At 44.8% G+C, this 19557-nt stretch overlaps 4 protein-coding genes and 2 non-coding genes across 9 annotated transcripts; 1 reads left to right on the top strand and 5 right to left on the bottom strand.

Annotated features, from left to right (window-relative positions):
* Positions 1-291: 291 nt before the first annotated feature.
* On the bottom strand, positions 292-3531 carry txnipa (thioredoxin interacting protein a). The gene is made up of 6 exons (XM_086281277.1): positions 2667-3531; positions 2438-2513; positions 2187-2334; positions 1738-2097; positions 1356-1658; positions 292-1268 (listed from the first exon to the last, which is right to left on the bottom strand). The coding sequence occupies exons 1-6, from the start codon at positions 2920-2922 to the stop codon at positions 1221-1223; spliced, it is 1191 nt and encodes a 396-aa protein (XP_086137403.1). The 5' UTR covers positions 2923-3531; the 3' UTR covers positions 292-1220.
* A 1633-nt stretch (positions 3532-5164) lies between these two features.
* LOC147304570 (uncharacterized) lies at positions 5165-10257 on the bottom strand. 4 transcript variants are annotated; one of them, XM_086281283.1, is made up of 8 exons: positions 9784-10060; positions 8364-8417; positions 7798-7827; positions 7578-7622; positions 7047-7104; positions 6765-6906; positions 5829-5876; positions 5165-5281 (listed from the first exon to the last, which is right to left on the bottom strand). In XM_086281283.1, exons 1-5 carry the CDS (start codon positions 9974-9976, stop codon positions 7085-7087), a joined length of 342 nt encoding a protein of 113 aa, XP_086137409.1. In that variant the 5' UTR covers positions 9977-10060; the 3' UTR covers positions 5165-5281; positions 5829-5876; positions 6765-6906; positions 7047-7084. The 4 variants fall into 4 exon arrangements, with proteins under 4 accessions (XP_086137409.1, XP_086137407.1, XP_086137406.1 ...); XM_086281281.1 differs by having other exon boundaries at positions 6765-6909; positions 9806-10040; XM_086281280.1 differs by having other exon boundaries at positions 9806-10021.
* LOC147304572 (small nucleolar RNA SNORA18) lies at positions 6577-6707 on the bottom strand. Its single transcript, XR_015127059.1, has one exon. It is a non-coding gene; the product is annotated as a small nucleolar RNA SNORA18 (small nucleolar RNA).
* On the bottom strand, positions 7271-7408 carry LOC147304571 (small nucleolar RNA SNORA8). Its single transcript, XR_015127061.1, has one exon. It is a non-coding gene; the product is annotated as a small nucleolar RNA SNORA8 (small nucleolar RNA).
* Positions 10258-10766: 509 nt separating the features above from the next.
* Positions 10767-17422, bottom strand: chtopa (chromatin target of PRMT1a). Its single transcript, XM_086281278.1, has 6 exons — positions 16956-17422; positions 16373-16462; positions 15190-15340; positions 12895-13069; positions 12367-12510; positions 10767-11733 (listed from the first exon to the last, which is right to left on the bottom strand). The coding sequence occupies exons 2-6, from the start codon at positions 16435-16437 to the stop codon at positions 11543-11545; spliced, it is 726 nt and encodes a 241-aa protein (XP_086137404.1). The 5' UTR covers positions 16438-16462; positions 16956-17422; the 3' UTR covers positions 10767-11542.
* On the top strand, positions 16673-18436 carry snapin (SNAP associated protein). Its single transcript, XM_086281279.1, has 4 exons — positions 16673-17406; positions 17532-17578; positions 17651-17769; positions 18042-18436. The coding sequence occupies exons 1-4, from the start codon at positions 17210-17212 to the stop codon at positions 18147-18149; spliced, it is 471 nt and encodes a 156-aa protein (XP_086137405.1). The 5' UTR covers positions 16673-17209; the 3' UTR covers positions 18150-18436.
* The last annotated feature ends 1121 nt before the right edge of the window (positions 18437-19557 follow it).

Below are 19557 nucleotides of genomic sequence, written 5' to 3'. Positions count from 1 at the left end.
GCATTTCTATGACAAAGGTCCATATTACATTTTAATACAAAGAAATATAAATTAGTACCATTCTTTGACCGAAACGCCTTTATTGTATTAATCTTTGTTTCTGTTGTCATCTACTCAGGGAAAACGCCCCGACTCACAGAAACGGGCAGATATAACGGCACACGCGATTAAAGACCTCTCCATCGGCTCGCTGCGCAAAGAGTTTGTGCAAGCGGAACAAAAACCTGCAGCGATTAAATTTTTTTAGCTGACAACCAGAAAAAAAAAAGAAAAAAGGAGGAGGTAGACAAGTGAGTGGATAGTTTTTAATAAAAAAAGAACCCATAGGGTTTCATACAAAAACATCTGCACGTATCAAGAGCGTATTACAAACATATTTTCTCACAAATGAGTCATTAACAGTGATTTCCCTGCGCCCTGAAAGAACAGAAGTTGTGAATTCACAGAAGTGGAACTCTTAAATGAAATGTTGTCTGGGACAACTGCAGATCAGATACAAGGATCCTCAGATAAAGTGCGTTCCATCGAGAGCGTGTGGTATGGACGGCACTCGCAGTAATTAGCACCAGTCACCAAGCTGTGGTGACTGGTGGAAGTTGCATATCTCCACATCAAAAACATTGTTCAGTTGAACAGAGTCTTCTGGGCAGTAGGAGAGTCAAAAGCGATCAAAAAGTGCAACAATATAGGAATAAAGGACTTTTTTCAAACACTGGTAACACTACTGACATTTAAGGAAGAAATTTACATGCTGTGATTCTGAAAAGCAACAGTGTTCCCAACAATTTCTTAACAGCGATGCAAACTGAGTGGACTGGTAAAAGGATGTTTCCTTTTGAGTAGTCCTGTAAAAATACAGGCTTGGAGTGCAATGAGAAAAAGCCACGGTGCCACAGCAGGCCAGTGCTCGGCCCAGTAACAAAGTCATAGTGGCTGTAAATGGAGAGTCTCTGGAAAGGGCAGCTTATTCAGAAATGCAGCATATCACTGTGCCATCGGGCCTCAACATCTCTGGTCTGAGGAGCACGAGCAGGAAGACTCATAAGCGATGAAGCAGGTTGAAGGCAGCTGACATAACAAACGACCAACATTTCAGTCCACCTCCACACTCGTGCCTTTACTTCTCCATCCAACCTCCTCTGGAGTTCAGACCTTCTGCCTGTTTTCAAGTTTGGTCCTTAACAGGTGGACCACAGTTCCACGGTTCCCACTGGTGGACTTCAGCAGACCGGCAGCATGTGAGCATTGCCGTTGAACTCCTCCTCTGCCTGAAAAAACACGTAATTCCTTTTAGTTATCTCAAGGAACGCAACTTCTTACTAACAGGACACTTTTAAGTTACCAGAGATGCTTACCTCACTGTAGGCTGGCGGCGCTGGGTACTGGAAGGCTGGTGCGTTCATAAAGATGGGACTGTCATCGCCGTCAAAGTCATCAAGGAGAGGTGTGAGAGGCTGGTCTAGGCGGCAGTCCCGGGTCACGTCGCAGTAGCTCGGAGGTTCAGAAGGCATCCTGAGAGACACCCAGCTCTGGGAGGCAGTGCTGGCTGAACTGTCCTGGCTGCTCACACTGTTGCTGCGGCTGCCCATACCGGCAGTCCCAATGACCAAAGGCAACTCCAGGATCAGCTTGTCACTACCAGGAATGTGTACGTAAATCTATGATGTAGAAAAACACAGTTATTAACACCAATGTTTACGAGATAAACACCAAAAGTTTCAGAAACTGAAGGCTCACCATCAGAGCGTACTCCACGCGGATGATGTTGCAGCCCAGCATGGATGGTTTGATCTTCGGTACCCTGATAGTTTTTCCCTGCCAGGCGTCGCACATCCCAGAGATGATGTGGTTACCACGCACCGAGGACAGCTTCTGGCGTAGGATCTTGGTGCGGCCGTTTGCCTGGTAGGTGTGTTTGGCTATGATGGCAGCCTTGGGCACAACAATGCGGGAGCAGGTGTTCTCAAACTTCGCATTGATGCAGATCTCTTCGCCTTCACAGAATCCACGCCGGTCAATTTTTGCATTCAATGACACCTGACCGTCAGGGATGAACATGCAGGTGACTTTCTTCTCCTTCATGCCACCTGCTGGAGACTGAAGAGCAGCAGAAAGGCTGTTCGGTTATGCAGTCCCAAGCTTCAATGACAAAAACACTGACTATGTTCTGGCATTAGTGAACTCACCAGCAGGTCTGGGGTGTTGACATCCAGTGGCTCCTCCACCTCGAAACATTTCTTGCACTCTAGCACGGGCTGCTGCGGCCTCTCCATCAGGGCTTTGACACAGTACTGGACGTAGCCGAACTTCCCCTTGTATGACGACACCAGTTGCCTGTAAGAACCGTTATTGCTCCATCACTTGTAAGTCGGTGGAGAGGTGCACACTGCATCTCTTTAGATAACGGAAAATCATGCGTCACATAGCGCATCCTCACCCTTGCTGAGGGAGCTCGAATCCAAACGTGTACTCGTACTTGTTGCCAGGTCTCAACACCACGGAGCCGTCAGAGTCTGGAAAAGAAAGTAAACCGTTTACAGCAATATTCATGCACAGCAGGTTTCACGGCTGCCCTGACAATTCTTACAACACCCACAAACATGTTTTAAGCCGGTAAATGTCGAACACACATTCCAGGATATCCAGCATAAAGGTAATTCCCGTACCTGTGGGCTGGTCTTGCAGCCGCAGGACCGTTTCATGTCTGAGGTACTCGGCCTCCTGTCGGCACCGCTGCTTGCCTTTAGCGTACTCCACCTTGGCGCAGCCCAGACCCAGAAGCTTCAGCGCGGACACCCGCATCATTTCGCTGACTTCCACTTCGACACGGCCGGACACCGTGTCTCCGCCGCAGTAAAAACTCTTACTGGGATCGGAAAAGATTATCTGAAAGATTTTAACTTTCTTCGTCATCGCCACCATGATTGACGACCTCGAAAATGGACAAAATGAGCTGAATCGTGAAACTTCACAAATAAATCCCTTGGAAACTACCGATAATCCAAACACGTCGAGCGACCGATTCACTTTGCTGTAAACAAAGGGAGGAGGCAGTTTTTATGAGCGGGGCACGAGGAGGCAGAATGAACAGCATGGCTCAGTGCGTGCACACCGCTCTGATTGGTGGAGAAAACTTTGTTTGTGTCAGCCCTGCCCAATCAGCGCAACGAAACAACGCGTGTACACCGCGTGGCTGGGAGAATGTACAGCGTGCTCAGCAGATGCGCGCACAGGAAACTGGAAGTACACAGAGAGAACATTGCATTTATAGTAAACACGTTAAAACGTGTGAAATCTTGTCCTGACAATGAGTCAACCAGTATCACATGTAGGGGAAACTTGAAAGCTCACAGTATCACAAACGACACCCTTTTAGCTCCTACCGCAAAGCACACTGTGCGCTGTCGATCTTACGTGCTGTTTAATATTTAGTATTTACTGTTATATTCGCACAGATCATCGCGATGTTGTTTATTATGTTGCTCTTTTCTTTCTTCTGCCTGTTTTCTCTTTTTCTTTCTCAACAGGTGATTGATATTTGTATTTTTTTGTCTGCTTATTTTGTTGGTTTTTGTTTTTTGCCCTTTATCTCCGTCCCTCTTCCCCGCTGTTTTTCTTTCCCCTCTTTCTTTCCCCCAGTCAAGTCTGTCCCGTATTTAACAAGTAAAAATAAAATAAACAATAAAAGGTGAATCAATTATCAATCATTATGGCAAGGCTGGGATGGTCCATTTGGTAAAGTAAATCTGTTGGGCATCTTTCTTCGCCTTTAGACAAGAATTCTGATGGCGAAAGAGCCAAACGGGACAGGCAAAAAAAGAAAGCTCACAGTATCACCAAATACTTTGATAAAGTAGAATAAACGAAACAGATTATAATCACTCGCAAAAACAAAAATACATAAGGCACATGAAATTATAAACCTATTGAAATATTTAATTTTTGAACATCTTCAGTTTCACTGTAGCCTTTTTTGTCCAGTAGCTGTTTTAAAGAATGAATCGAACGCTCAAGGTTTCGAGGTCAACACTAAACAGAGGGCTAAAACTGGATGGATATCCTTTATATGAGCTTCAGGGAAATAAGGGAGTGTTTTGTACAATATAAGCATTTAAAAAGGGAAGTATAATACTGAGTCTTGGTCTAAAACAGGGATGTCAAGCTCATTTTATACTCTTACCTTACATGGATGAGTCAAACTAATTTCAGTCAGTGGCAAGAGTGCAACTATACGTGCAATCAATAAGATCTTTTAACATAAGACAAAGAGCAGCAGGTTCAACATTTCTCAGTTTTTCCTGTAGCAAAAGAAAGAAAGCGAATGACTCTGAGCTTAACCTGCAATTAGTCATGTGCAAAAATAATACATTGAAAATGTAGTTACCTTGGTGTACTGTTAGTGGACACATGGGAGGTTTTCATGAGAAAGAAAGTAAAACTAAAACCTGTGAAGACAAGTATAGACTAAAGAAAATGTATGGCCTCAGGAAAACCCCAACCTAGCCAAGCAGGCTGGGTTGGGGTTTTCCTGGCCCCCAGGCCTCATGTTTGACAGCACTAGTCTAGAAGATGTTAAAATAGCCTGTCCCAACAGCTTCATGACAGCCCATGGAGAAATCTAGCCATTTCTAGGTTAAACCTAGTATTGGAGAACTCCCAGCAGCTTTCTTAGGAACGTCGATATGGTGTCTGGTTCCTGCACGAAGCCGTTCTGAGCTCTGTGAACGTCAACCTACTTTTTGTAGGTTGTACTTGTTAGGTTCAAGCTAATGGAGTACTGCTGCCTCCTAGTGGAGAAAGTAAGCTACTACAGTATACCAGCGCCCTCTGCATCAAGATCAAACACCCAGTATCAGTGAGTGCTAGTCTCAAGTTTAATAGGACAGTGCAGGAATTAAATCTATGACAAGGCAAGATTTTAAAAATAAAACCTTGATCTTTTCTTTAAAAATAGTCAGTGATAAAATAAAAATCCCCACGTCCCTCAGTAGGTTCTGGAACCATCAGACCTGAACACGTGTAAACATCAACCCTCAGACATCCATGTCCCAAAATCATCATGAAGTACGGAGCTTTAAAAATGTATTACCACCAAGTATTCATTGACCTTGTTTCTGCAAGCCAAAGACTTAAACAAGGTCCAAACACAAGTGCCAAGTCAAGGTTTGCTGTAACACGACATCCTTTATTAAATCCTTATTTGCAAAGGTTACAACACGTTTCCTCCAAAGCCAGCGTCAGCCTGGAGAACCGTCTCCTCTCAGGAATCACTGATCCACTCCTGAAAGGAAAAGAACAGATTTCAGACACAGAATGACTGCAGCACCGTCACTAAGTGAAGTCAGTGACATCAATTGTGTTGAATATGTCAGCTGCTTAGCTCGACTCTACAGTTTGTCACTACACTCAACTACTGCCCCAATGGGCTAGGCGTCGTTATAGCAACGACATCATGATCGTTTACCCTCACCCCAAACCAGTCACAGGAGACGACTGCCACCCCCTGAGCCTGGTTCTGCTGGAGCTTCTTTTACATTAAAAGCACCTTTACTGTGAACTGGCCTTATAGAAATACATTTTTATTGAATCAAAGTGACTGAGCGACACCTTCCTGAAAGTGAAGCCTCAACATGTCACTAATCCTGGAATTTTGCTTTTTCATATACCCCTCAGGAAATGTTCCCAACAGGTTCTTCTAAGCTGGTTGCTTGAGAAGCCCACTGGGATGGCTTGCTTTTTGGTCATGTCCACAGCTAAACAGGAACACAGAATCCTGACAGCCTTGGTTCATGACCACTTTGACACACAGACGCACAAACACTACTTACAGCGATCAGCTGCAGTCCTTTCCATGCAGGCAGGACAGCCTTCAGATTCTGAAACACATGGGTTTACAATACAATTTTATTTATATAGCACATTTAAAAACCCGAAGGCACACCAAAGTGCTTCACAGTAATATGGAGAGTTTATTAAATTATTGGAGCGTGTCCTGTCATGTTCTAATGAAGACCGTCTTTAGACCCAGGCCTGCTTGCTGCAGGCTTCAGTTAACTGTCAAGTCTAAAGTTAATTGTTCACCTGCACATTTCATTTTCACTGCTGTCACTTTGCATGCGAGCAGCTGGCTTTTCCTCATACTGGAGCTTGTTGAACAGGAAGTTTTAATGTTGATTACGGTAACAAGTGCTGCTGTTTTTGATGCTCGGAAAGAATTCCTCCATGCCACCTGAGCTCATCGTCGCGGTAACTGCTCTGCCTCTTTGCTCCAGATCTCTCCCTCTTTTTAAAATTTCCAAATGTTGCTGAAAACCTCATGTTGTGAGTTTTATAGAGTTCAGGGATTTTCAGAGATCATTCATTTAAAAAAATATTAAATTTAAAAAAAGAAACTCTGTTAAAGCAGGCTCGTGGTATGCACAGAACCTCACGGTACTCACACTATACCGATTACTCCTATCCATGTTTATCTGTGTGGTCCACCCTAACCAGTGATATGAAAACAGTCCACTGATAAGACTTGTAAACAATGACAGAATAGAAAATCTATGGAGCAGTTGGTAATATTTGACAGACACTTGTTCTGCATCAGTATCTCACAACGTTCATGGCAGTGAACATGTGGGTAAAGCGAAACAGATTTACTTTGTGAGGCATTTCCAACGACACGGCCCTACAGAGAAAGGTCTGTCGGGATAGACCTCAGCATACTACGGAGCATAAATGATATGCACGACTACATCAAGCACCAGTCAATTTCTTACTTGAACTTGATTTATTTCAGCGTCTTCAGTTGGACAGTCTGCTGCTTCCTCCTAACAATAGAGGGTTTGTCACTTGCACCTCGTGGGAAACATGTTGACACTTACAGGGGAATGAGGTGTGGCAGCAACATTTTGGCACAACCTGCTGATACAAAATTATTTTAGTTACACAAGATAAACAGCGTTAGAAACAAGAGAATCTGCATATGCACTTGTTCTTACTCTGTGCAAAAACACATTTCCACAGACATTAGTAAGGAAGGACCAAGGCTCCATCCTCACCTTCATTACTGCAGTTGAAACCTTGGATCAGGACATGATCAGTTGTGGCAGCAGAAACCTGGAAAAAGGTAAACAGTGAGCTCAGCAGTTGATGCAGGGTTACTGGGACAAACACCATGGCTGATTACAAAAGCAATTCATTTTCAGATCAGCAACAAAAATTAAGTTGCAGGAAAAAAACAAAAACAGCTTTATTTGATGAGTACGGATCCACGAGTAATGCAGTGTGTACCAACATGTTTACCAGGACTCCAAACACAAGCAGTCGGGAGACCAACGATGCCATTTGTTGAGTTCATCTTGCACTGACTTTTGAACAAACCAGCTAACGAAGCAGCTGGCTGCAGATACCACACAGTGCTGCCATTGTGGCTCCAATTCACTTCTCCTTGAGATTAACATTCATTCTAACAGATCTTGTTTTTCCTTTTGCACATCTTGATTCACTGATTTAATCATGTGTCAGTCTGGTTTTCACTGTGGTGGACATTTACATCGTGGGAGTGATATGGATGCAGAAACGCGACGTACCGTTTACTGCTGCCTCAGTGCAGAAAGTCAGGTCAAGAGGAAAACCTGCCAGAAGGAGGTAGGATGGAGGTCAGCGGGACTTCAACAACACTCAGTTTGTGGTTACAGTGCAGCAGGTGTTCAGAGAGGCAGCTGTCACTCACACTTCAGAGCAGTTGAACATATTAAGCCAATCATCATTACTTGGTCTACAGCACATTAGTCCTCAAGCACGACTTACCGAGTTGGACTGAAGCGTCGTCTGCGACACCTGCAGGGAAACGGTACAGTTTCTCGTTTTAACAAGTTTTCAAACTGAAATTTCAGGTCAGTTTACAGAACACGCGAGGTCACCAACAGATGTTAGTCCTCATTAGTAACACTGCTGCGGAAAGTCTGCAGCAGTGGGTTGCAAGAGAATATATTGCTCTTTGCACTGCATAAGCTTTATGGCCCACTTGACAGAACCAGAGCTCATACTGTGCTAATCAACAGTCATGCGTGAAAGTAGTGTGTCATATTCATTTTGGTGCTTCACCACTGCTAAAGCAGGTTTTTGTTTTTTTAAAACACAGGAAGAAATGGATATTTAGCTGAGGCACCACAGCCAAGCAGATTATGGTTGGACTCTAAAGCCCATTTCTGTTGTTGAAGTGAAAACAGCCACTGTTTATCTTCTGCTTTGTTGCTTGGATTAACAAATCTTTAATAGTGCTTTAGCTGAGGCTGACCCATGAGCGTTGCAACCAGACAAAAATCAGCCATTACAGTACAGTTTTGTTGAAACAAACATTAAATACAACTGACCACATGCACCATCGCAGCAGCAAGAACTGTAGAGCCACTGCTCCCCATCACATCCTGCAAAACGAGAAGTTTGTGTTAAATGGGAGGGGATGCAAACTTGTATGTCGAGTGTGTCAGGGCTCATTGTCACCACTAAGCAACCAATGATGCAGAGGTGAAAGCAAAACCTGATGTTCTATAGCCACTGTAGCCCAGGGATTAGTCCACAGTGCAGGAAAACCCCAGCAGGTGATTGCACTGTGGCATTGTGGGCAGATACCATATAAAAATATGCATACGATTCAGTTCATAACACCCAAGCTGCATTCTTTCAAACGGCAAGAGGTGCACTGCTCTTAATACTCTGGTTTCTTAATTAACAGCACCGTCTCCATGGTAATACAAGCTTAGATATATCAATAAGGCAGGCTTGCCTTGTTAACACTTGCTATGATAATAATGCATCGATGTACAATAGTTTTTGACTACAGGTTACCAGAAACAGTCTTGTCTCTACATTTATACGTTGCACTTCTGGAAACTTCTAAAGGACGGCTTTCACACTCATTTTACGTCGTGGGCCACATGCAGCCCACGTTGGTCTTCACAGGCCTTTTAGAGGACTTAATACAGACATTCAATTATTTCCAAGACCCTGACTGCGCGTCGTTGGAAGCTGATGACGTTTGAGCCTGCCGAATTTTGATTGGTTGACAAGTGAGCCGGAACAGAGCACGGAGCGATAGCAGAGCTCAGAGTACGAAAGAACCACGAAAAAACCCAGAGCGCAAAATATAAAGCAGGAAAAGCACAGACAGCGGCTGCAGCGACGCTTTTCATCATTTTAACTCTTTGTTTCACCTCAGCTTTTCTATTACAGCTTCGCTCTGTCGCGGCTGGCTCACAGACACGCTGTAACACATCCGGCACACTGCCTCCCTCCGACAACAGCGCGCACTGCAGGCTGACGGACAGGCCTCGGAGTGGAGCGGGCAGCAGAAGTGCCCTCTCTGCTCGGCCAGATATTCCTCGGGCACCCCACACTAACATACACGCCGGCCACGGCGCCTTCCACGTGCGTAGGTCGGGTCGTACTCCCCGCAGAAAGCTAACCAGGCCCTCCGGGAGTCCCGAAGTTAACACCCTGTGTTAACACCAGGTTCGAGCAAATCACAGAGTAAGGACTGTCCTGACTTTGTGATTCTGTGCGGTGAAACGCGATTCTAACCAGAGGAAAACCAGTCGACGGTTTATTTTTTTGTCGTTTTTAAAAATAAATTGGCGCATTGTTGGAAGCTTGTATACTAAAAAACGCGTACAGTTTTAGCGCCAAGCTAGATGTTAGCTATGTTCACAGAGGTTTAAGAGCATCGCATTTAAGTTTTAAATAATAAAACGTATGCAACCACATATCTATATACACACAGAGGACATAACTAACCAACACGCTCAGTTCGGCTTACCTCTCGTCCTCGCATGACGGACCGCAGAGAAAGGAACTCGAGACCCGGCGCAAAGCCCTTTATAGGAAGTGTTACGTCACTCGAAACCGGTTTTCGACACCTACTCACGCGACGCTGCAGATCCGATGCTAAGCAAATACAGTTCCAGCGTCGCTGATAGCAAGAGCCCATACTATTAATGTACAAAGCAGCTGTGTTTATCGCGAGTGTTCTTGTTTGTATAAATTGGTGTCACAATAGCAAATAGCCTTCCTGCAAAGTTTCTAGTGTTTGTGTCTCCACAGGATGCTCCTTTGTGTCTGCCATCACTCACTGCGTTCTACATACGTGACGCGTCTGCTCAGCCTCATTCATTTGAGGGCTTGGCAACAAAATATGCAAGACACGTGACAAGTGCTTTTAGCACAGAGACGTCCACTTTCGGATGAAACAGCAACAGTACTAAATGCAAATTTAAATACTGATCGCATTATGCAACCATCTGATACCAATGTGGTATCAGCATTATCAATCTTTGGATTGATCCGGTGTTCTGGTAATCCATCCTACCCGTTGTTTCTGCGCATGCGCACAACACGAAATTCAGTGGCAAATTGTCCTACCTTTATGAATATTAGCTAGAAAAATACTCTGACGGGTAAAATTAAGTGCCAAACCATGCTACCTTTGTGAATGTTACCTACAAGCATACTTTAACGGGTCTGTTTAACCTTTTGTGTTGACACACGAACGATTTCTAAACAAAACAGGAACTACATTAAAATTCATCGCAGAAAATTAACCAAACACAGCTGAACAATGAAGAAATAAGATTCTAAAATCCAATCAAGTCACAACAAACTATTCAGATCAAAGACTGCACCCAAGTACAAGCTGAGAGAAATGCTGAGCCTCCAAACTCCAGAAACTCACTGTAGTTTTCTTTTTACAAAAAAAAGTCAAAGAGGGCAAAGTGAAAGACTTGGGAATAATTCAGTTTCATTAAAAAAACAAAAAAAACAAACAAGGTTTTTCCAAAAGTTGTTTATTTTTTGTGGCACTAAGTCCTCTGACTTCATTAGATACCCCACAGACTCATGAGAACTATTCTGTTGGTGCAACAAAGCCATCTTCGGCCCAAAATGAACATGGCATCCTCAAAGTTACTTTGTGAAAACAGCAGAAGTGAAAGCATCAACCCCCCCTCCTACAAAAACACCATTCAAAGACAGCCAGCTCTTGGATGTGAATGCACATTTAAAACTCAGACATTTGACACAATTAAGGAAATAGTTTCCACTTTAATTCAAATTTCACCTAGAACATTTCACTGTAAGCAAACGGCAAACAAAGTGATGCTTAAAACTTCTGAATTCCCACGATTCGAGCAGGCAAATGTTTAAAAGAAAAGCACATTTAAAAACTGCTTTCAACAAATGTAAAATTTTGACAGTTTGTCCCTTTGGAGAAAAAAAAATAAATAAAAAAAATGACAACGGAAAAAACCCGTCTTGGACACAGAAGTCTAGAAACAGCAGGGTTTGTTAATGCATAAGAAGTCCCTCCAGGATTAAAAGGGCTCTGAACGAGCGGGTCGATGCACAACCGAGCAGTGACCCACACAATATTGTTTAGACCGCTACTGGGTGCCACCTAAAGTGTCATCACTTTCAGCTAAATTAACAATCATTTCTCAGCACATCAACACTACACTGTTCGTCCAACTTCAGCGCCTCTGTGTGCTCAGTCCACAGTCCTTTACTCCATAGAGTCGGGGTCTGCCTGGGCCATGTAGGCATCCAGTTCTGCGTCCAAATGTCCCTTAGTCTTTGACATGTAGGCATCCAGCTGGTTGTCCAGCTGCTCGCGAGTAACAGCCGGTCTACCGACACCTCGGCCACGTCCACGTCGCCCAGCAAAACCGCCACGTCCACGCAGCCCCCCGCGACCTGTCAAGCAACACAGAGCAGAAATCTTCAGGAGTTTGTTCAACTGAAGAGCAAATGTTTTGTTGGCTCTGAATTTAAAGTCCCCCTCACAAAGTCTTCAATAATCTTATCTTAGAGCCCTCAAAGAACCGCATCACCCCAACAGAGCACCTCGCTCCCAATCTGCTGCTTCACTTGTAGCTCATCAGATAATTGAAGTTTAAATGGGAGGCAGAGCCTTCAGCTTCTGTGGAAGAGCTCCCAGTCTGGATCCAGGAGACAGACACCCTCTGTCCTTTTTAAGATTAGGCTCAAACCTTTCCTTTTTAATAAAGCATATAGTTAAGGCTGGATCAGGTGACCCTGAATCCTTCCTTAGTTACTCTACAATAGGCCTAGGCTGCCAGGAGCTTCCCATGATGCACTTTATGCACCTTTATCCAGCTACAGCATTTACCCCACTCTACATTTAGTCATTAGTTATCACTTTTTGTTGTCCTGTGTCAGCGTCTCTACCGTAACATGAAGCACTTTGAGGCGAGCGCTGCTGTGACTTGCACTGTATGAATAAAACAGTTTTGAATAGATATTAAAAAATGACAGTTCACTGGTGCTACACAAATAAGCTGAATTAAATAACAATAAGCCCCTGACCTCTGGGCATTCCTCGAGCTGCTCCTCGGGACAGAGCTCCTCCTCTTCCAACACCTGCACCACGCTGGCGGCCTCCTCTACGCATTGCCATACGACCGGCAGAACCACGGCCTCGCATGGGCCCACCTGTAGAACCTCGCTTCCCTGTGTAATGCAAAGCCAACACTCAGTAGGAGCACGAAGCAAGACTTAAAAACGAAGCGACAGTCAAACCAACGTTTCTGAAAGCATTTCACTAGTCCCACATGGCATTAAGGTTGGCGGCCCGTCTCCTGCAGACATCCCAGGTACCAGTTGCCTAGGTAATTCTCTAATGCATTCAATGCTAGGCTACATGTCAATCAATGGCACCCTGCGCACTCATTGGTAGTCACTTGCATGGACGTTGAGATGAGAGATAAGATCCTGGGTCCCACCTGCCAAATGTGTTTCACCATCTACAGTCTCCTGCAAATCACTTCCAGTATGTACACAGCTTAAAGGATGCCATTAGAATCCAGGCAGACACTGAAGTTTGTTGATACATACCTCTCAGGGACAGAGCTCCCCTCATTATGCCTCCTCTGCCTCGTCCCCGAAGACCTCCTCTGTTCATCCCGCGCATTCCTCCTCTGCCTCCAGGAGGTCCTCCACGCATCAGAGCCCCAACAGGCCGACCCAGCCGGGCTTGGATGTTGCTCTTCCCCAGTCGCTGCTTTAGGCTCTGACACATGTTAATTACAAATGCTACATTACAAAAGCAATTACGACAAAATTAAAATCAGTAAGCTGAATCCTCAGGAAATATCATCTTGCACATGGCAGTAACAGGAGCCTCGTAATGACCTGCGGCTCAGACTCACAGCAAGTCTTTACTGAACGAGGCCAGCGTGACCTACAGGTGCTGGGCAGGCTGGATTTCACGTGCTGCCACAGAGCTGCGATGAAGGCTGCAATCATGCTGCTCTGTGTGCATGCACACGTTTCACCCAGGACTCTCACACTCTGCACAAACGCTGCAGTCGACTCCAATCACAAACGTTAACAAATAAGAAATCAAATCTAAAATGCTGTCGGTACCTTAGCTGGATTCTTCCTTTGATTTTAATTTTGAAAGAGCCAGGAACTTGTTATTATAGACTACATCATTTTAAAAGGTCTTATACTTGTACAGGAGTTGTTCCAAAATCAAAGGGCTTTGAACATTTCTGTCAAAAAGGACATTTTAACTTGGACTCTGCAGTCAGTTTAAGGTTGCCATGAAAACTGAAACAAGCCCAGGGGATGATCGTCTTCCGACCCATTTTTCAATCCCCGTTATTTGGAAAGAACATTTGGAAATCAGAGCAGCGTGTGGAGAATTAAGTCACCCGAAACGTAAAAGAAATGCCTAATTGTCAAACACTGATCAGAGCTGTGAGCAGCAGAAGCTTTTCACATTTCAAACTGGGCTGTGGCAGTCCAAGGTTTGGGGAATGGCTGGAATAATAAACCGTTTTGGCACGATCGCTTTTACGTCATTGTTAATATAAAAATGGAAAAATCCAGGTGTTTTCCTATCAAACCTGATACCATCCCTCAGCATCACTGCTGACACTGTGGTTTGATGTCTGCAGGCTCCAGGTAATCTTTTTTTTTTTTTAAATTTCACATCACACTTTGTCCACAGACTGACCAGGTCAGAGACCAGCTGGAGGACTGGATGGATCCAAAATATTCAAGATCACAGATTCTGACTGGACCATAGATGCAGTTCAGCTTCGGTTGTGCTCTTTATTTACCCACTGCTGTGGTGAACAGCAGCATCAGAGAACCACGGGTGACTGATTTCCTTCTCTACTCACACACTCAGGCCACGTCCACATGGACACAGGTGTTTTTGTAAACTGAGATTTTCCGTTTAAATAAAAAAATCCCGTCAACATTTATATGCAAAAAACAAATTGAATAGCTTTCAAAAACGACCCAAAGCAACAGGTGGCGATATAATCAGGGCTGCACATAAGTGGTCCGCAGGTACGCATGCGCTGTCAAAATGAAAGACGCGCACCAGATAAGAAATTACAACGCGCGTTTGCGTCCATATAAAAGGCAGTGTTTTTGTCCACTAGAGTGGGAATTTCACGGCACATTCCGCACCACATCTCTGTGCGTTCATCATTTGTTTGAAGCCAGCTCACCTCCTGCAACCACTTACAAGAATACGTGTTTCTTCGGACTCCTTCTGCCATTCTTTGGAGGTGGAGGAACATCACAGTAATTGCTTAAAGGAGCTTCTTCGACATCTTTAAGAGTTCTAAACAAATGTCTGTCCTCCTCCAGAAAATCTTATGTACGCAAACGCGCGTTGCAACTTCTTATCTGGTGCGCATCTTTTATTTTGACAGCGCATGCGCACCTGCAGACCACTTATGTGCAGCCCTGTCTATAATCCTAACTGTGTAGAAATGTTAGCCAATCAGAAGTCGAGCAGCCTGGGAGGGAAAGCGTAAACAAAGATGTCTTTCTAAACTGTATTTGTATATGAAAGCATGTAAAAGCTGCAGATTAACAGCAACAATATTTTGTCAATATTGTAGAAATTCATCGCATGGAAACAATAACGTGTGATGCAAAAAAAAGGTGCACACCCTTGGCGTTGAGTCCACACATAAAGTTTTTAAAAATCTGTTTTCAGTGATGCAAAACGCCGTGCACGTGTGGATGAAAGGCCCAACGCACAGAAGAAGCTGCGTTCTCAAAAACACTCGTGTACGTGTGGACGTAGCCTTAATTCGGGTTAAACATATTCAGATGGAACCAACAGTGCCACGGACACCAATTTCACCCGAGCGTCGCGCTCACCTGCTTGTGATTCAGAGCGGCTTGCACCGAAGGCCGGTTCTCCATCTGCTGGGCCAGCCGACGATTGCGGGCGCTAGCCAAATGCTGCTGTTGCATGGTGGCTCGAATGCTTACCGCAGTGGGTTGCTTGTTCTTCAGCATGTTAGTGAAGCTTTAGAGGTGGGAGGGAAAAAGAAGGAGGAAGTAAAAGAAGGGGACAGGGGATATACAGAGGAGGAGGAAGCAGGGTTCCACATCATGTCATTTCTCATATGGACGATCGTGGCAGCTCTTTAGTCATGTTAGACTTTGTTCCACTTGTTGGCACTTATTTTCTCTCTCAATCATATGATATTCCAGAGTTACTTACACTTGACTTTAGCCTGTGTTGTAAAATTAACACAAGGAGAAAAAACAGTTGAAAGCAGACTTCAGGACAGAAGGAGAGAGAAAGTTTCAGAAGAGCCACAATTGCCACTTACGAGCCTCCAGCTGACACTGCAGGGATGTCATCATGTCGCAGCAGCAGAGGCCAGGGCATGAGGTGTGCTTTGGCACCCAGCCACTTACAGGATGGACCGTGACTTTATTTAAACCACCAAGTGGTCAGGAACTAGGGAACTGGGGGGAAGGGGTAGTCCCTTGTCACGTCCAAGCTAGGACTGAGTACTCTGAGCAGGGAAAGGAGAAAGGAGAAGAAGAAAGATGATAGAACACGAGGAGATAAAAAGCTTCACTTTTACTGGTCTGAGAGAGAAAAAGATGAGAGGCAGAAAAGACGAGATGCCCCATCTCACTGACTTAGCTTTAGCCCTCCTGTCCCATTTAATGGTGTATACATGACGTATACAGTGCTGTTTAAACAGGGAGCCAGCGTGCCGAGGCATTTACAGGATGGTGGTCTGGTTCTGCGTATGCTTTACCAACCACGACCGCTACAGTCATCCCTCGTCTACATGTGCGTGCTGCTCACACAAAACATTTGGCCTGGGCAAGCCCCTCCTGCCCCACACTTCATTTACATGTAACACAAACAAGGACAGGGCCAAGAGAGTTGAATGAGCAGCGCACACACGGGAACAGCCAGAGCTGCATCCATATCAGGTTTGGTCCCAACAGTAGGTTCCGCAGAGAGTATCAGAACCTGCACAAGCCAAGGCTGGCAGCAGGTGACTAATTTCTGACAGGGTGCGTAGCCTCTCACCGCTCATTTAGGGACACTTTGGTGGTGCTTTTCAGGACAACTTTTTGGGAGGCAGCCGCACTCATTTTGAAAGACTTTGATTGTAGAGTCCTGGAAACAGAAAAGAGAATGTGTTTCACCTCCCTCTCTTTTACACATAATGTACGCACTACTACTAGAAGTTAAATTACCACTTTTAAGTCACTGTTGCAAGGAATTTGCTGTAATTAACATCAGCTGTTACACACGTGTTTAACAGAGAGGACTACACACAGTGTCACACAAATCCTCCCTGTAGGAGTAACCCACGACCCCCTCCCACCCAAGCTACACTTCAGACCACCGCCAGTTTGGTTGACTTAGCAAAGTTTTCAACTTCTTTAAACTCTTTTCTGTGTCACCAGCAACAAAAGGGATCGATTCTTTAAGAGAACGCTTTAATTTTAACCCAATTGTCGATCACGTCCGGTGGAAAAATTAAATGTTTAGCGAGCGTCCATCCGGTTATAACAAACTGCAGAGACAAGAACACGGAGTAACGATTCCGCCTCGTCTTCGCTAGCATGTCGTTTATCGACGAACAACAACTTCGTCTCATACTTACAGCGGATTCTGCGTTGGTAGAGAAATGCCTCAAAGCTAGCTAAGGTTAGCTTTAGCAGCACGGCGGCTTCGTATAGGTGTCCGTGTATCCTGTTTAAATACAACTGACCATATACTAGCTCCCCACGCACGCGCGGTTTGAAACAGCGCTTAGGTAAGCGACCCTATATCAAACTCTCCCAGGAATATTGTAATAACGCGGAAATCGAGACTCCTTCGCGATCCGAAAGCCTAAAATGGTGCTCCTGGCTACTGATGGGAAGAAAATGGAGAGGTTCTTGTGACGCTGACGTCACGAGGGCACGACTTCCTGTCCGCTCGCGCTGGTTCAGTAAAATGGCAGCTACAGCTTTAGTCGAAGGTTCTTCTGGTAACGATGCTGTTGCCGAGGGTTTGCTCGACCTCCTGAGACCAGCGATACAGCAGCTCGACCTGCATGTGAACTCGGTCAGGTAACTCGCGTCCTCGTTAGATTAGACCGCGCCAGCTTGTTGACAGTCAGCTGACTTTCCCCGTCAGACTGATTGTTTTGTTGTTCAGTTGTCTCTGGACTCACGTGACTCACGTTTCTTTACAGAAAAAGCCAAGTGGAATTAAGAGAACATATAGACGGTCTGGCCACAGGTAAGGTCCTGCTTCAAATATAGCATCAGCTATAAAAGATTCATAAATAACGTGCTGTGTGCGGTTTTTCAGAGTTATGCAGGATAAACGAACATCAGAAGGTGGCTCTGGACCTGGACCCATATGTAAAGAAGTTGCTGAATGCGAGGCGTAGAGTTGTGCTAGTAAACAACATCCTGCAGAACGCTCAGGTCAGTGACCAGTCTGTAGCTGATCTTCTTCTGTATCACGCTCTGCCCGTCAGCATGCCTACGATCAGCCTTCGTCACATCAGACATTAGGCAGGAAATTAGTATAATGTAATATTGGGCCCCTGTAAGGGAGGTATACTATAAATACTGTATGACGAGACTTGTAATTCCGATTTCCATGGCGACCACAGATATACTAACTCTTCAAGTTACCTGAAAATGGTGTGAAAACGATATAGAAACATTACACAACCTGAGCTTTCTTTGTCCAGGAACGTCTGAGGCGGCTCAACCACAACGTGGCCAAAGAGACGGCGCGGAGGAAGACGATACTGGAGACATCGGGCGTCTTCGCTTCCCGCTCACCTAGTAAACCATGAACCTCACCTTGAACCTCCTGCTCCACACAGTAAATACTGTGAGCTATTTTGATCAGCAGGAACGGTTGATTGTGATTATAGGAAGCTAAAAACCAGGAGGGGCCGGTCTTCCTTTGACATTTGCTTGTCTTTTTGTTTAATACCTCGCTGATGTTCTGCTTTTGTCACAGTGAAAAAGCTGCTGTCTGCTTACCATTTGGCAACTTCAGAGTACGGGCTTGCACAGTGGAGATATTTATGTAATAATTCTAATGCACTCAATAAATAGATACACTATGTGGACAAAACTATAGGAGCCACAGCTCTTAATCTTTTGATGTTTTTATTGCCACAGGTGTGTGAAATCAATCACTGGCTTTGCAACCTGCCTCACAAACATTTGTGAAAGAATGGGTCATTCACTGTAAGGCAGTGTGGAGGTGTACAAGATGCCACTGTCGGTGAATCTTTACTCCATGATGATACACAATCAACTGGAAGTGGTATTCACTGGTGTCAAAAGTGGAAGTGTTGGAAACCCCAGTAACTCAGCAGCCCAGTGGCAGACCACAGAGTTAGGGCCTTATATATTTGGACACTGACACAAGTTGCTGTTGTTTTCTTTCTTTTTTTCTTTTACCCATTTACTGAAACATATTCCAATTATATAATGGACACTGACATAATGTGCAGCTTTCATTTGAGACGATCTTCATCCAAATTGGATGAAGGGTTTAGGACACAGGTGTCGAACTCCAGGCCTCGAGGGCCGGTGTCCTGCAGGTTTTAGATGTGTCCTTGAACCAACACAGCTGATTGAAATGGCTAAATGACCTCCTCAACATGTCTTGAAGTTCTCCAGAGACTGGTAATGAAATAATCATTTGATTCAGGTGTGTTGACCCAGGGTGAGAGCTAAAACTTGCAGGACACCGGCCCTCGAGGCCTGGAGTTCGACACCCCTGGTTTAGGAGTTTCAGCTCCTTAACATGTGCCACCTGCTTTTTAAACGAACCAAAAGTAATTGGACAAATGTGGGTGATTCCTTCGTTATGTCATTATCAATTAAGCAGATAAAAGGCCTGGAGTTGATTTGAGGTGTGGTGTTTGCATTTGGAAGACAACATGTGGTCAAAGGAGCTCTCCATGCAGGTGAAACAGGCCGTACTTAAACTGGAAACAGAAAAAACTCATCTGAGAAATTGCTGCAATATTAGGAGTGGCAAAATCTTCAGATTGTACATCCTGAGAAAGAAAGAAAGCACTGGTGAACTCAGCAACACAAAAAGACCTGGACGTCCACAGAAGACAGCAGTGGTGGATGATCACAGAATCATTTCCACGGTGAAGAGAAACCCCATCACAACCAGGTGAACAACACTCTCCAGGAGAGGTAGCTGTATCGATGTCCAAGTCTAAATGCAGAGGG

This window comes from Aulonocara sp. 'chitande type north' Nkhata Bay, linkage group LG22 (assembly GCF_057382095.1).
Source record: "Aulonocara sp. 'chitande type north' Nkhata Bay isolate Kocher_YH1m ecotype deep benthic linkage group LG22, A_spYH_male_GT1.1, whole genome shotgun sequence".
NCBI classification, from domain to species: domain Eukaryota; kingdom Metazoa; phylum Chordata; class Actinopteri; order Cichliformes; family Cichlidae; genus Aulonocara; species Aulonocara sp. 'chitande type north' Nkhata Bay.
Note: the sequence above shows the minus strand (reverse complement) of the source record. Positions and strands in the feature narration are given on the sequence as shown.

Coding starts and splice junctions, on each gene's coding strand:
- txnipa (XM_086281277.1), bottom strand. CDS start 2,922: ATGGTGGCGATGACGAAGAAAGTTAAAATCTTTCAGATAATCTTTTCC. Junction 1,659..1,737: donor GCGTGGAGTACGCTCTGATG/GTGAGCCTTCAG, acceptor TCTACATCATAG/ATTTACGTACACATTCCTGG. Junction 1,269..1,355: donor CGCCGCCAGCCTACAGTGAG/GTAAGCATCTCT, acceptor GTGTTTTTTCAG/GCAGAGGAGGAGTTCAACGG.
- LOC147304570 (XM_086281283.1), bottom strand. CDS start 9,976: ATGGGCTCTTGCTATCAGCGACGCTGGAACTGTATTTGCTTAGCATCG. Junction 7,828..8,363: donor CTGCTGCGATGGTGCATGTG/GTCAGTTGTATT, acceptor GTTTCCCTGCAG/GTGTCGCAGACGACGCTTCA. Junction 7,623..7,797: donor CGACGCTTCAGTCCAACTCG/GTAAGTCGTGCT, acceptor TCCTTCTGGCAG/GTTTTCCTCTTGACCTGACT.
- chtopa (XM_086281278.1), bottom strand. CDS start 16,437: ATGAGTGCGGCTGCCTCCCAAAAAGTTGTCCTGAAAAGCACCACCAAA. Junction 13,070..15,189: donor CCGCTCTGAATCACAAGCAG/GTGAGCGCGACG, acceptor AACATGTGTCAG/AGCCTAAAGCAGCGACTGGG. Junction 12,511..12,894: donor GGGAGCTCTGTCCCTGAGAG/GTATGTATCAAC, acceptor TGCATTACACAG/GGAAGCGAGGTTCTACAGGT.
- snapin (XM_086281279.1), top strand. CDS start 17,210: ATGGGAAGAAAATGGAGAGGTTCTTGTGACGCTGACGTCACGAGGGCA. Junction 17,407..17,531: donor CTGCATGTGAACTCGGTCAG/GTAACTCGCGTC, acceptor GTTTCTTTACAG/AAAAAGCCAAGTGGAATTAA. Junction 17,770..18,041: donor ACATCCTGCAGAACGCTCAG/GTCAGTGACCAG, acceptor TTCTTTGTCCAG/GAACGTCTGAGGCGGCTCAA.